General features: G+C 40.0%; 1 protein-coding gene across 3 annotated transcripts in view; it reads left to right on the top strand.

Annotated features, from left to right (window-relative positions):
• tdp1 (tyrosyl-DNA phosphodiesterase 1) overlaps positions 1 to 13,625 on the top strand; it is a 29,503-nt gene that overhangs the window by 4,019 nt on the left and 11,859 nt on the right. For 2 of the 3 annotated variants that reach the window (XM_047157479.2, XM_047157478.2), the window contains exons 5-13: positions 822 to 918; positions 1,447 to 1,481; positions 3,692 to 3,784; positions 8,606 to 8,776; positions 8,856 to 8,934; positions 9,336 to 9,533; positions 12,063 to 12,111; positions 12,544 to 12,610; positions 13,470 to 13,577. In XM_047157479.2, coding sequence (XP_047013435.1) covers positions 822 to 918; positions 1,447 to 1,481; positions 3,692 to 3,784; positions 8,606 to 8,776; positions 8,856 to 8,934; positions 9,336 to 9,533; positions 12,063 to 12,111; positions 12,544 to 12,610; positions 13,470 to 13,577 — 897 coding nt within the window. The remainder of the gene's footprint in view (positions 1 to 821; positions 919 to 1,446; positions 1,482 to 3,691; positions 3,785 to 8,605; positions 8,777 to 8,855; positions 8,935 to 9,335; positions 9,534 to 12,062; positions 12,112 to 12,543; positions 12,611 to 13,469; positions 13,578 to 13,625) is intronic. The other variant, XM_017476176.3, reaches the window with a different exon arrangement.

Consider the following 13,625-nt stretch of genomic DNA (forward strand, 5'->3'; position numbering starts at 1 on the left):
TGTGTAAAGTTTTAGTCTGAAGTTTATATTTGTAACACTCAGTTTGTGGATTTTATTTTAAATAAACAAAAAAAATGGTACTGAAAGTTTGCCCCGCCCCCAACCGATTAATCAAAATAAATAAATAATCGGCCAACTAATCGATTATGAAAATAATCGTTAGTCGCAGCTCTAATATTTAGGTATGAGATTAACTTATAATAAGAAGAAGACATATTGTTTTGTAATGTACTTACAAATTTTTTAAAAATATAGTAAAGATTACAAGCTGTTTTTAAAATAATCGAACCTCATATTAGTTGATTATAAATCATTTATCACTGAATGTTAAATTGAGCTTAGCTAAAGTTAGCAGTGATGAATTATTTATTTATTTAAATTAGTTTTGAACTCGCTCGAATGCGTTATATCCCGTGCCAACTAAGGTGCCGAGCCATATGATTTTTATTTATTTATCTATTTAAAGAAAAAGTTTTTTATTTTATTGAACAGTCACAAGAAATAAGAATTTAATGAGGAAGAAAATAAACCAATCAGCTCCTCCGATCCTCAGAATAGTGTATCGACGTGAAGAATACATCACAGTGTGGATATCGTATCATCGTTTTACCGAGCCCCAGAGCTAAATGATCGTCACGATCAGCATTTTATCCAGTAACGTTTATCCAACGCTCACATCTAGAAAGAAGACATTTTATTGAGGTTAAAGGTGTGTGATCTCATCGCAGTGTCTTTAACATTAGTCGCTAAAGGCTTTATCCAGATTGTGATATTTCACAGATATATTTCTGTACGTTTGCTCTTTTTGGTTTTGTTTTTAGGAATAATCCTGTAACTATCGTGCACGGAGAGAAGCGAGAGTCGAAAGCTCGCCTCATCCAGCAGGCTCAGCCCTACAGCCATATTCGCTTCTGTCAGGTTCGGCTTTTAAACTCTTTTAACCCGGCGCTGTTTGGATTTGTTCTAAATCCATGATGGACTGTAGAACTGTGAAAGGTGTAATGAGTTTTCTCTCCACTAGGGGGATGTGTACAGCTTTAGAACAGGTTTGGAATGGTGTGTTTTAATCTTTTTTTTTCTAATAAAGGTTTTTCTCTGGTTAATCATAATACATCATTTTTATAGCGCTTGTTAGTGATGGCACCGATACCAGTAAAAAAAAAAAGGTGGATCAGAGAAAACACATCAGAAATCGGATCCGGTAACAAACAAGCAAAGACTGGAACTGAATTTGGAAAATAGAGCCTTCCTGATGTCTGAATTTTGGGAGAAAACATCATTTGAGATTAACAGTAGCTGAACAAAGTGCTCAAACCATTCAGAGCTTTAAATGCAGGACTTTTGCAGCCGGTTCGGAAATCGAACATAGCTGGGACAAGTCTGGGTCGAATAACACGTGTGTTGCGAGCTGAGTTCGGTCTAATTAAACTGTTTGTTTTTAAACAGGCCAAGCTGGATATCGCCTTCGGGACTCATCACACGTAAGTATCTCTCCGCGAATACGTTCACATAAATATCGACATATCTTCACGTTAGAATCAGGTTCAGCAGCAAACCTTCGTTCCTTTCGTTCGTCGCCTAGTCTGATTTTATTTCACCATTAACTTTCTATTTACCAGTCCCTCCGTCCAGGATTTTGTGACCGCAGAAATGAACCCGGAATCAAGGAAACTCCAAAATATTCGCAGGAGCGTGCAATTTTTCAAAATCACCGCAGATTTGAGCCGAGACATTGGCATTCAGCCAAAGCCCTCTTTGATTCACGTGCATTGAACATGAGTACAACTAATAGGTCTCATTTACCAACAAACATCACTGCGAAAGAACGCGCAAAACTATTTTGTGCGATGGCGATTGTAGTTTTCCGCAAAAAAAAAAAATATATATATATCAAATTCAAGCAAAATCAAGCATTTTTGGCCGCAACGATCACAAACAAACTCCGCGAAATCTTGTACGGACTGATTTACAAATAAAATGATTAATAAATGCGCTTTGTTTTATCTGAAGGATAATTATTTCTTCCTTTGTGAAGCACAGTGTCCACGAGCCGAAAATATCGCATTATTATTACATTTGTGTCAAACGAAGTCATACAAAAGTATTCACTCGTATTCTGTTATGTTATCTCGTATTTCCTCATCTACAAAAACATCAGATTATTTTGCAAGGCAGCGTAACAAATGATATTAAAACTTTCCTGCTAACGTGACGGTTCTGTTTTCTGTTGTTCAGCGAATTCGAATGCAGATTGTGTGCGCAGCCACTTTGTTGCTATGGTTTGTTTCTAAATTTAGACAGAAACGCATGAGAGCCCAAAGCAGAACAGAACAAGCGCTTATCGGTGTAAAGGATAAACACAACAGATGGATGAATTAAGTCACGTGTACAGTTAAAATATGCCTAACTCGAAAACCTGAAGTACGTGCGCTAACCGCTTTCCTGCGTGTCATAGTGATTCGTGTGTCATTTACAAACGACTCGACTCTTCTTTTTATAAAATCTGATCCGAGTCAAACGATCCGATTCACCGAAAAGAGCCGAATCCTCACCGCTAGCGTGAAGATGTCACTGTGCGTGTCTATCCATGATCACTTTACGCACCTTTCATTAACTTTACTGACTTTTATTAACGATTATGCATGTTTTTGAACGAGCTGTTGCTATAGAAACGACAATAGCGTGTTAATGTAAAACTGGGATTTGCAGCCGCGCTTCCGTCCTAGAAAACGAATCAACACCTTCTGACCAATCACAATCCAGAATTCAACAGCAAGAGTAAGAAGAATTTGTTTAACCTCTGAATAGAGGGTTGATCGAGTGTTCCCCACACCGCAGTCCGACTGAACGGCGGCGAGTTTAAACCGCACGTTGAACCCCAAATTGTAACGAAGCTCGTTCCCAGTTCACCGTGTGTTAAAGGGTCAATGTGTTTTATTCAGGAGCAAGTGAGTGGGAGGAAGCGTGGGAGATGCGAGCAGGCTTTATTCCCCTCTGAAGTCGGAAACGTAATGCTGCCGGACAACAAATTAAATTACAGATGTGGCTCTATCTTTATTAATAATGTTCTGAGTAGCGTCTTGCTTCAAAATGTTTAAACGGTAAATTAATTAAATAGTTGGCAAACAAATAGGATAAACATATAGGACATGATAAATATGTGCATATATATATATATTATATATATATATATATATATATATACACACATATATATATATATATATATATATATATATATATATATATATATATATATATATATACACACACACACACACACACACACACATACATAAATTAATAAATATATATGTAAATAAATAAACAAGAAAGCGTATTCTTGTTGCTCTCTGCTCTGTTTGGTCCTAGTAAGGGGTTCACAGTGTATGTTTGCTTTACCCAGTAGCTCATAGGGGGCGCTTCTGAGCAATTTATTTTTTTAAACCCCAAATACGGAAATGGGACGCTACGAACGTACCATTGTGGGACAGGAAGCTGGTTTCAGAACCGAAAAGGTCTGTCGGTTTTTTGGGGGAAGAAACGGCTCGTTATCGGGTTTGTTAACCGTATGCGAAAAATGACAAACTGCCGCTTTAATGAAAATCGTTTAATGACGATGTATCCTGTGGTATTTGATGCTTTAAAAAAAAGTGCATGCGGAAGTGTGAAAGGTGTGCTCCGTTTCCAGGAAGATGATGCTCTTGTGGTACGAGGAAGGCTTTAGAGTCATCGTCCTGACGTCAAACCTCATCCAGGCTGACTGGTACCAGAAGACACAAGGGTAACACACACACACACACATACACACACACACACTTATACAAATTTAGAAATGTAGCATCTGTTTTGTTTGGAGGGTTTTTTTTAGCCCTCGATCTCTTCGGAAGTTCTTTTGTAATCTGATTATGTAAAGCCACATTATATAAAGCCTGTCTGACAGTTTTAACGTTCGGTCGTTATTTATTTTTCCTGGTCAGTTGCCATGACAACACGGCGAGCAGATGCTTTGTGGAAATTGAAATGAAGCTGATTTATTCCAAATAGGTTTTAATAGAGTAGAACTGAGCTTTTTGTGTGTATCTGCATTAACCAGTCTCACTCCGGACACACACTGTCCGCAAACTGCCACTTATCCGCACTGGTGTGCATTCTCACACGCTCGTGTTTATAATTAGTTGTTTGTGTGTGGTTTTTATTTATTTATTTGACTGTTTGTTTCTGATGGGTCTAAGAAAATCACATGTTGCACGACTTGCCTTGTAAAGCAAGAGCGCATGAAAAGATGACTGTAGCTTCAGAACAGACTGATTACTGATTACAGCTGTGTGTCTGGATGAATCGCAGGGATTCCCTTAATCGTATAGATGCAGCATGTGTGTGTGTGGGTGTCTCAGTCTAAACATTTAGCAGTAAAAGCTCTCATGACCATCTCCTAGAGAAGGTAGGCTGTTTATATTGGCCCTCGAGAGTTTTATTCCTTACGCCAGACCAACAACAATAATAAGTAATACCAATGCTAATAATTATTATAATTGTATTATAAAGGTATAAGTTAAAGGTACAAAAGCCTGATAGTGGCTAAAATATATAGTATTTAATTGTTTAGAATTTAAATGAATTTTTAAATGAATTGTTGCATTTTAAATAATCAGAAAACAAGATTTTTTTTTCTACATAATAATAATTATTATAATAATAGGTGAAAGGTTTAGCAGCCTAATAGCAGAGTAAAAACCTGATTACGTTTGTTAAATATTGAAATAAAGATGATTTATTTACACTATATTATTTAGAAATTAAATGACGGTTTTGTTGCTTTTTAAATAAACATTTAAAATTTTTTTCTTTATGAGCATAATATCATAAATCCGGACACTTCTTAAGCGCTGGAACACTTAACTGCGTTACAAAATGGAGATCGTGTAGGAAAATGACATTTGCGATAAACAACGCAAAACGTTACGGATATAAATACAAGCCTTTCCAGAATAAATACACAAGACGTGCTAATTTTATTCAAGCTCGTCAATATCACAGCCGATATTTTGAATAATTGTTTAAAGAAGCCAAAATGTGATGACAGTAATCAGGGCCAGGTGTGGTACTGGAATAATAAATAAAATAAATATTTATTATTGTTGACTGAAGCCCGTTCATAAAGAGATTTAGTTGAGGTACATCGCTAGCTAAACGAATCTGGATTCGTGGTGCTGATTATGAACGTGTTGCGAATCTTCTCCTCCTCCTCATCCTCTCCATGTCCTGACATCTATCTCTCTCTCTCTCGAGTGCCATATTTCCTTCATTTGTCAGACATCGTACACAAAGAGGTACAAGGGCCCTCATTAACGTCCTGCTGTTCCCTCGTCAGACTGCGTCTAATCCCGCGCGTCCTTTCATTATTCCTGCCTTGTTCCCTCGCTCATTGTTATTCATGTAGCCGTCGACTCGTCTTTCAGGTCCTCGGTGGGGAAAAACGCTTTTCTGATTTTTTTTTTCATTAATGGTGATTAGTGATGAAACCAGTCGGCATTTTTTCGTTGTTGTAATGTAATTTCTCTAAAATATGGCGGCTTTATTTCTCATTGTTCAGTACCGTCACCACCGTAACCGTTCAATACCACCGCCACTCAGTACCATATCCGTTCAATACCACCACCACTCAGTACCGTCACCACAGTAACCGTTCAATACCACCACCACTCAGCACCGTCACAACCGTAACCGTTCAATACCACTGCCACTCAGTACCGTAACCGTTCAATACCACCACCACTCAGTACCGTCACCACCGTAACCGTTCAATACTACCACCACTCAGTACCGTCACCACCGTAACCGTTCAATACCACCACCACTCAGTACCGTCACCACCGTAACCGTTCAATACTACCACCACTCAGTACCGTCACCACCGTAACCGTTCAATACCACCGCCACTCCGTACCGTAACCGTTCAATACCACCACCACTCAGTACCGTCACCACCGTAACCGTTCAATACTACCACCACTCAGTACCGTAACCGCTCAATACCACCACCACTCAGTACCGTAACCGTTCAATACCACCGCCACTCAGTACCGTAACCGTTCAATACCACCACCACTCCGTACCATAACCGTTCAATACCACCACCACTCAGTACTGTCACCACCGTAACCGTTCAATACTACCACCACTCAGCACCGTCACCACCGTAACTGTTCAATACTACCACCACTCAGTACCGTCACCACCGTAACCGTTCAATACTACCACCACTCAGTACCGTAAAAGCTCAATACCACCACCACTCAGCACCGTCACCACCGTAACTGTTCAATACTACCACCACTCAGCACCGTCACCACCGTAACTGTTCAATACTACCACCACTCAGCACCGTCACCACCGTAACCGTTCAATACCACCACCACTCAGTACCGTCACCACCGTAACCGTTCAATACCACCACCACTCAGCACCGTCACCACCGTAACCGTTCAATACCACCACCACTCAGTACTGTCACCACCGTAACCGTTCAATACTACCACCACTCAGTACCGTAAAAGCTCAATACCACCACCACTCAGCACCGTCACCACCGTAACTGTTCAATACTACCACCACTCAGCACCGTCACCACCGTAACCGTTCAATACCACCACCACTCAGCACCGTCACCACCGTAACCGTTCAATACTACCACCACTCAGTACCGTAACCGCTCAATACCACCACCACTCACTACCATAACCGCTCAATACTACCACCACTCACTACCGTAACCGCTCAATATCACCGCCATCAGCTCAGCACACCGGCTCTGATGTAACGCTGTTTTTCTTCTTACAGCTCAAACTGTGTTGTCTGTCATCATTTCCTCTGATGTTTCAGGTGACTTTTCTCAAGCAGATCCAGCCTTTCTTTCCTTTTTCTTTCTTTCCTCCGTTCTTTCCTCCGACTTTCGCTCAGCAGTGGTTGCAGTTGAGGTTAATCTTAATCTCACTTTCCTGCTCTTGCATCATCATTAATTCACCGGTTTTCATCTCGGTTTCCAGCCTTTATCTCAGAACGAGATGAAAAAACCAATCTCCACAGTAATAAAAGGCAGTTTTCTGTACTTCATCCTGACATACGATAAACGAGCAAGAAACTAACCCACCCTTACTTCGCTTTTAGTGCTGCATGACAATGGCTTAAACAGTAATCACAAATTATTTACTCATTAGCTGTCATAAACAACTCGTCATTTCCATGTTTAGCCAATTTAGGAGCATTTTATTGTGTTCTCTTATGAAGCTCGAGTGATTTTATTTTAATAAATAGTTAGTAAAGCTGCCCAGCATTTCACTTGAGTGTTTAAATAAATAAACTCTTTATCCAGTGAATAGTCTGTACACTTCCTGTTAGCCACTCGCCGTGTGTGAGATGAGGCGTCTCACTTCGTCTCGTGTCATAACTTGACTAACTGTCTTCCTGTGATTTTTTTAATCAGGACACATCCTCCTTCATCACAGGGGAGAAGCGCGTTACGCACCGTGTGCTGCTTTAGTGCACTGTTTAATTCTGCTCTCGCTATATTAAAAGGTGCCATTTGTTATGTTTACAAGTTTCTCATCATTTTAATGATAATTTACAGACATTCAGTGTGATTGGTAACATTAAAGTGCACTGGAGTTTTGTTTTTTTTTTTTTTAAATGTACAGCGATTCTCAGCTTTCCTTTAGAGGGAACGAACAAAGCAACCGCTTCAGCTGAGTGGGCAACATCACTCAGTTAGGGAAACGTCTGTCTTTCCTTCCTTCCTTCTTTTTTTTATTTCCCCTTTCCCTCCTTTCATCTGTCCTTCCTTCTGTCTTTCTTTTCTTCCTTCCTCCCTTCCTTCCATCTTTCTTTTCGTCTGTCTTTCCTTCGTTCCTTCTCGTGGTTTCCGCCCTTCTGTCTTTCTTTCTCTTTCTTTTTTCTATCTTTCTATCACGCTTTTACTCTTTCTTTCGTCCCTTCTCTTTCCTCTTTCCCTCCTCCATTCCTTCCTCCTTTCTTCTCTTTCTTTTCTTCCTTCCTCCCTTCCATCTTTCTTTTTGTCTGTCTTTCTTTCCTTCCTTCTTTCTCAGTTTCCGCCCTGTCTTTCTTTCTTCTAACTTTCTATCATGCGTTTACTCTTTCTTTCTTTCATTCCTTCTTTCTTTCCTTCATTTTTCTTTCCTCTTTCCCTCCTCTGTTCTTTCGTTTGTAGCTTCCTTCTGTCTTTTTCTTCCTTCCATCTTTCTTCCTTTCTCTTTCTATCACGCTTTTCCTCCATCTTTCTTTCTATCCTTCCTTCTGTCTTTACTTCCTTCCATCTTATTTTCCTTCTGTCCCTTTCGTTCATTCCTTCCTTATTTGTTTGTTTATCTTAAGGACGCAGCTTGGCATAATAACTGCAGATACTTCCGTGGTAACACATACCCTCTGTTTCTTTCATTCTTACTTTTTCATTCCACCTTCTTCAGACTTTCTTTCCATCGTTCCTTATTTCTTTCCCTTCCTTCTCTCTTTCTTTCAAGGAAGTCACCTAGCACGATAACTGCAGATATTTCCCTGATGATAAACCTCCTCTCTGCATCTCCCCCAGACTGTGGATGAGCCCTCTGTACCCACGGTTACCAGAAGGAAGCCCCGAGACGGCCGGCGAGTCTCCTACACACTTCAAACGAGACCTTCTGGAGTATCTGAACGCGTACCGAGCCCCGGAGCTGGCCGAGTGGATCGAGCGCATCAAAGAACACGACCTGTCAGAAACCAGGTGAGGCCGAACGCTGTTCTTCAGCCTGGACGTGAAACCCTCAGCGCGGCCGTCTGTACTCATCGACTCTTCCTTGTAGGATCTACCTTATTGGTTCCACACCGGGAAGGTTTCAGGGATCCAACATGGAGAAGTGGGGTCACTTAAAGTTGAGGAAGGTATGTGAGACTTGAGATAATCCCATGAGGAGGAGAATTCTGACTTATTTCACTGTACTGAAGAAAAAATTCTCCCCAGACTTGGCGTAAAAGAAGTCCCTGTTATAATATAGCGGGAAGTTGTTGAGTTCAGTTAATAAACCTTAATTAGAGACACAATTTTATTGAGTGATTTAATGAATTTTTAGGCAAATGTGTTTGTAAATGAAGCCCATTAGAGGCTAATTTACTAGACTTGCAGTTTAACCTTTCCAAATTGCACTTATGAGATCTTTGCAGGGGATTTTTTTTTCATTGTTGATGTGATGGAATTCAGGACAGAGTAGTTTACGCTGCGTTTACGTTGTGCCAGCCCTATATGTTTTTGAAGTTGTATTTGTTCCATATGTTTCTAATCAAAGTTTCCTGTCCAGTTGCTGAGCGAACACACACATCCAGAGCAGAACGCCGAGAAGTGGCCCGTGATTGGTCAGTTCTCCAGCATCGGCTCTATGGGCCTGGATAAGACCAAGTGGCTCTCGGCGGAGTTCCAGCGTACGCTGACGACGTTAGGCAAGAGCGGGAAACCGTTAACCGTCCCAGAGACACCACTCCTGCTGGTAAGTGTTTTTGAAGACCTCGCCAACACGGGCGCGATTAATAGAGCCGTTCCTGCCTTTTAGCTCTCTCTTGATTAAGGTCCGTGTGCCTGGAGAGACGTTAGGATGAACGCAGAACATTTCCTCCTCCTAACCCCATTAGGATAAATGAGCACTTTGTTTGCCCTGACGACTTCATTAGAGCAGTCGGGCGGAACTCCACGCAATGAGATGGCAGATTTATTTACGTTCACAGCAAAGTGCTGCGCCAAATGAAATAACTGCTCCTCTCGTTGCAGGGGTTGTTTTATTCCCTCATCTAAAGACACACCTGTTAAAGGCTCAGCAATCTACAAAATGTCTAAAACACCCACACACAAACACACACGCAGACCACACATTTGTGGAGTTGTTTACTATCGCACAGATTTGCTTCTGTCGTTTCTGACATCTCTAAAAATGGAGAAAAAGCATTAGTTTGGTTTGGTGTCTGAAACGTATCTTCTTTAGCTTTCACTGGAACTACACAGCTAATGGGCAAGTAAAGGAAGCTTATAGCTACCAGTTTAGCATGATGCACTGTTATCCAAAACAAAGGAGAGGAAAAACAATTTTATTACACTCAGCTCCATCGATAGAGGCGTGGCCTACAGTTTGAAGGCGGAGTTACACAATCACTATGTATGTTTCATTTTAAAAACAGATTTACTCTGTTGTTTTATGAAATTGTGTGGCGTTACCGAGTCGAACCGTGTTTTGGAGCACAAACTGAAGCTAAACTTGTAGATATGTGTTGCTTTTATTTTTTTATTTATTTTATTTTTTTCTTCACTTTTTACGACTAAACCTACTTTGTAACGATATTCCATTCCTACGGCAACGATTCGATATTTGACGGTACCTCTGAATCTGCTACAACGTGGTACGATACAATAGGATACAATTTGCTTTATAAGGCACGATTCGATATGTGTTGATGCCACTGAATCTGCTATGATACGATTCGATTTGATTCACAAGGCAACGATTCAATATTTAACAATACCTCTGAATCTGCTACGATATAAAACGTTACGATTCAGTACATAAGGTGACAATTCAATATTTGAGAACATCAGTGAATCTGCTATGATACAATACATGGCGGTTCAATTCATAAGGTGATTGATAATTCAATATTTGACGATACCACTGAATCTGATTCAACATTTTATGATACAATTTGATTCATAAGGTAAACGATTCGATATTTGAAGATACCTCTGAATCTGCTACGATTCAGTTCATAAGGCAGTGATACAGTATTTTTTGATCTCACTGAAACTGCTATGATACGATTAGATTTGATTCATACGGCAACGATTCAGTATTTGAAGATCTGCTACAATAAAAAACGTTACGATTCAGTTCGTAAGTCTACGGTTCGACGTTTGAGAACACCACCGAATCTGCTATGATATGACACGATTTGATTTTTGACGATACCACTGAATCAGATATGAATCGAATCACATTGTGTCACAAAGCAACGCTCAGATATTTGACGATACCACTGAATCTGCTATGATACGATTTGATTCACAATGAAATGATTCAGCATTTGACAGCATCACAGAATCTGCTACGATACCATACTATGCGATTTGATTCATAAGTCGGTTCATAATTCGATATTTGATGACGATACTGAATGTGCTTTGATACAATAGAATTCCGCTCGATTCATAAAACAACGATTCGTTATTTGATGACACCACTGAATCCGCTACTACGCGATTCGATTCACATGGGAACGATTCAATAATTCATGAAACCGTAAAAATATGATATAAAAATGATATTGTTTTTTACACACCATTTGCCTGTACTTTTTTCAGTAATAAGTCAAATGGCCTGATTGCTACACCCCTACTAGGCGCTGAATAAATGCTTTGCGATATTAAAAAGCGAAGGATCAAGCTGTGAGATTAATTTTCTTTTTTCTGCAGAGATTTCAGCAGCAGGAACTAAACTCTAATCCGTATGCCGTCTGCTCCTGCGGCTCCTGAGATGTCGTTTCTCCGCGTTTTTTAATAGACGGGAAACTAAGAGATGTTCCTCGCTCTGTCGTGAGAGCCGAACCAGCTGAACGGCCATCTGCACCGGCGCGCCAGGGGTTTAAAGACATGCGGTGATAAATCAGAGAGATTGTGTGCCGCGTTCAGCCTTACAGCTCACACAGCTGTGTAACAGGGTTTTATTGAGAATTAGCTCCAGGTTTAATCCGTATCAACAATTATGCACGTTTTGTTTTTTTTAATCCATTTACGTGAAGCGTCCACAGTAGACGTCCCTGCGAATCAGCTGTTACTTTAGAAACGATTACATACCAATATAATATTAATATAAACATGTGATTTGTAGATGCACTACTATCAGAGGTGCTGTTCAAGGAAATTAATCACCACCTTCCGACCAATCAGAATCGAGAATACAACAGCACTGTATTATAATCAAAGTTATGACTTTTTTTTTTTTTCTTCTTCTTCTTTTCCTCTTTCTTTTTTCTAGGTTTATCCTTCAGTGAACAATGTCCGAACCAGTTTGGAAGGCTACCCAGGTATCATTAATCAAGAATTAGCTTCTAATAAATATTAGAAATATTTCTTTTTTTCCTGTGTTGGAGAAGGGGCTGCTTTAAATACCTTAACTATACTATGCAAAAAAATATTTTATTTTCAAGTCAAATATCCTGTATATAGATTGTTTTAAAATCATTATTAATAATTTAATGAATAATTATTAAATCAATCTTTTATTTCTTTTTAATAATCTTATCAAGTGAAATTTCTTACTGTATAGGTATATAATCACTTCTTAGTATTTATTATTTATTTATTTATTATTTCAAATTGTACCAAATTACAGACAAAACCTGTCTAAAAAACAAAACCTGGTTCTGATTTTCTCAGGAATTATTACATATTTTGCCGATATTGAACGAAAGAGGCTTTATTACTTATTAAATGTTATTTATAATTTTTCTGTGCAGCTGGAGGTTCTTTACCCTACAGTATACAGACAGCACAGAAGCAGATCTGGCTCCATTCCTATTTCCAGTGAGTCCTCCGCCTTTCTCCTGTTTGTCCATCTTCGGTGGTTTTGGCGTCTCATTATGCCAGGAGCCTCTCTGAAGAGTCATCCACATCCATACGTGCCCTTTCAGGGACATTTTAAAAGATCGTTTACTTCGGCACTAAATTGAACGATGACTCTTTTACAGCTGCCTTCATTTTGGCTTAGAAAGCCGAAACGGATTATTAAGATGCCGTTACGATCATGCCATTTTTATTTTTTTTTGCATTCTTCCTGAGTGTCTCTGAAACGCGTCTCAAATGATGTTTTACTCGTGTTCATGTATTTTTAATTATACACTGTCGAGTGTGTTTCTCAGCCTGTTTTCACTCCGAATGCCCGCTGGTCGTTAATATTCAGAAGCAGAGCCCCAGCGCTCATTAATATTCATTAGATGACTTGAATAAGTCCTGAAATACAACTGGATCGAAGTTAGTGTGAGTTTCCAAACAAGAGGGAAAGAAAAGGGGGGGGGGGGGGGGGGGGGGGGAGGATAAATTGCATACTGTGTATGTTTGAAATAATTTCTGTATCTGTAAAAAAGAACAAGATTAAAAAAAAATCTTGAAATAGACTGGCAGTTTGTGACCCCATATCGGTCATTTGTTGTACTGCAAAATTTCCTTCTCTCTCTCATTCTTCTTCACTCCTTCTCTCTCTCTCTCATTCCTTCTGTCGCTCTATACATCTTTCTGTCTCTCTCTCTCTCACTCTTTTTTTCTGTCTCTCTCCCTTACTCTCTTCCTCCATCTCTCCCTGCCTGTCTCTCTCTCTCTCTCTCTCTCTCGCGCTCTCTCTCTCCACCTCCCTCTTTCTCTTCGTCTCTCTCTCTGTCTGTCTCAGTGGATGGAGAGCCGAAACCTCAGGCAGGAGCAGTGCGATGCCCCACATCAAGACCTACATGAGGACGTCGCCGGATTTCTCCCAGCTGGCCTGGTTTCTCGTCACGAGGTTAGACTCGGACCTTTAATTAAAACGTACTTTGAGGTCCCCCGTGAA

Source organism: Ictalurus punctatus, chromosome 9 (assembly GCF_001660625.3).
Source record: "Ictalurus punctatus breed USDA103 chromosome 9, Coco_2.0, whole genome shotgun sequence".
Taxonomy (NCBI): domain Eukaryota; kingdom Metazoa; phylum Chordata; class Actinopteri; order Siluriformes; family Ictaluridae; genus Ictalurus; species Ictalurus punctatus.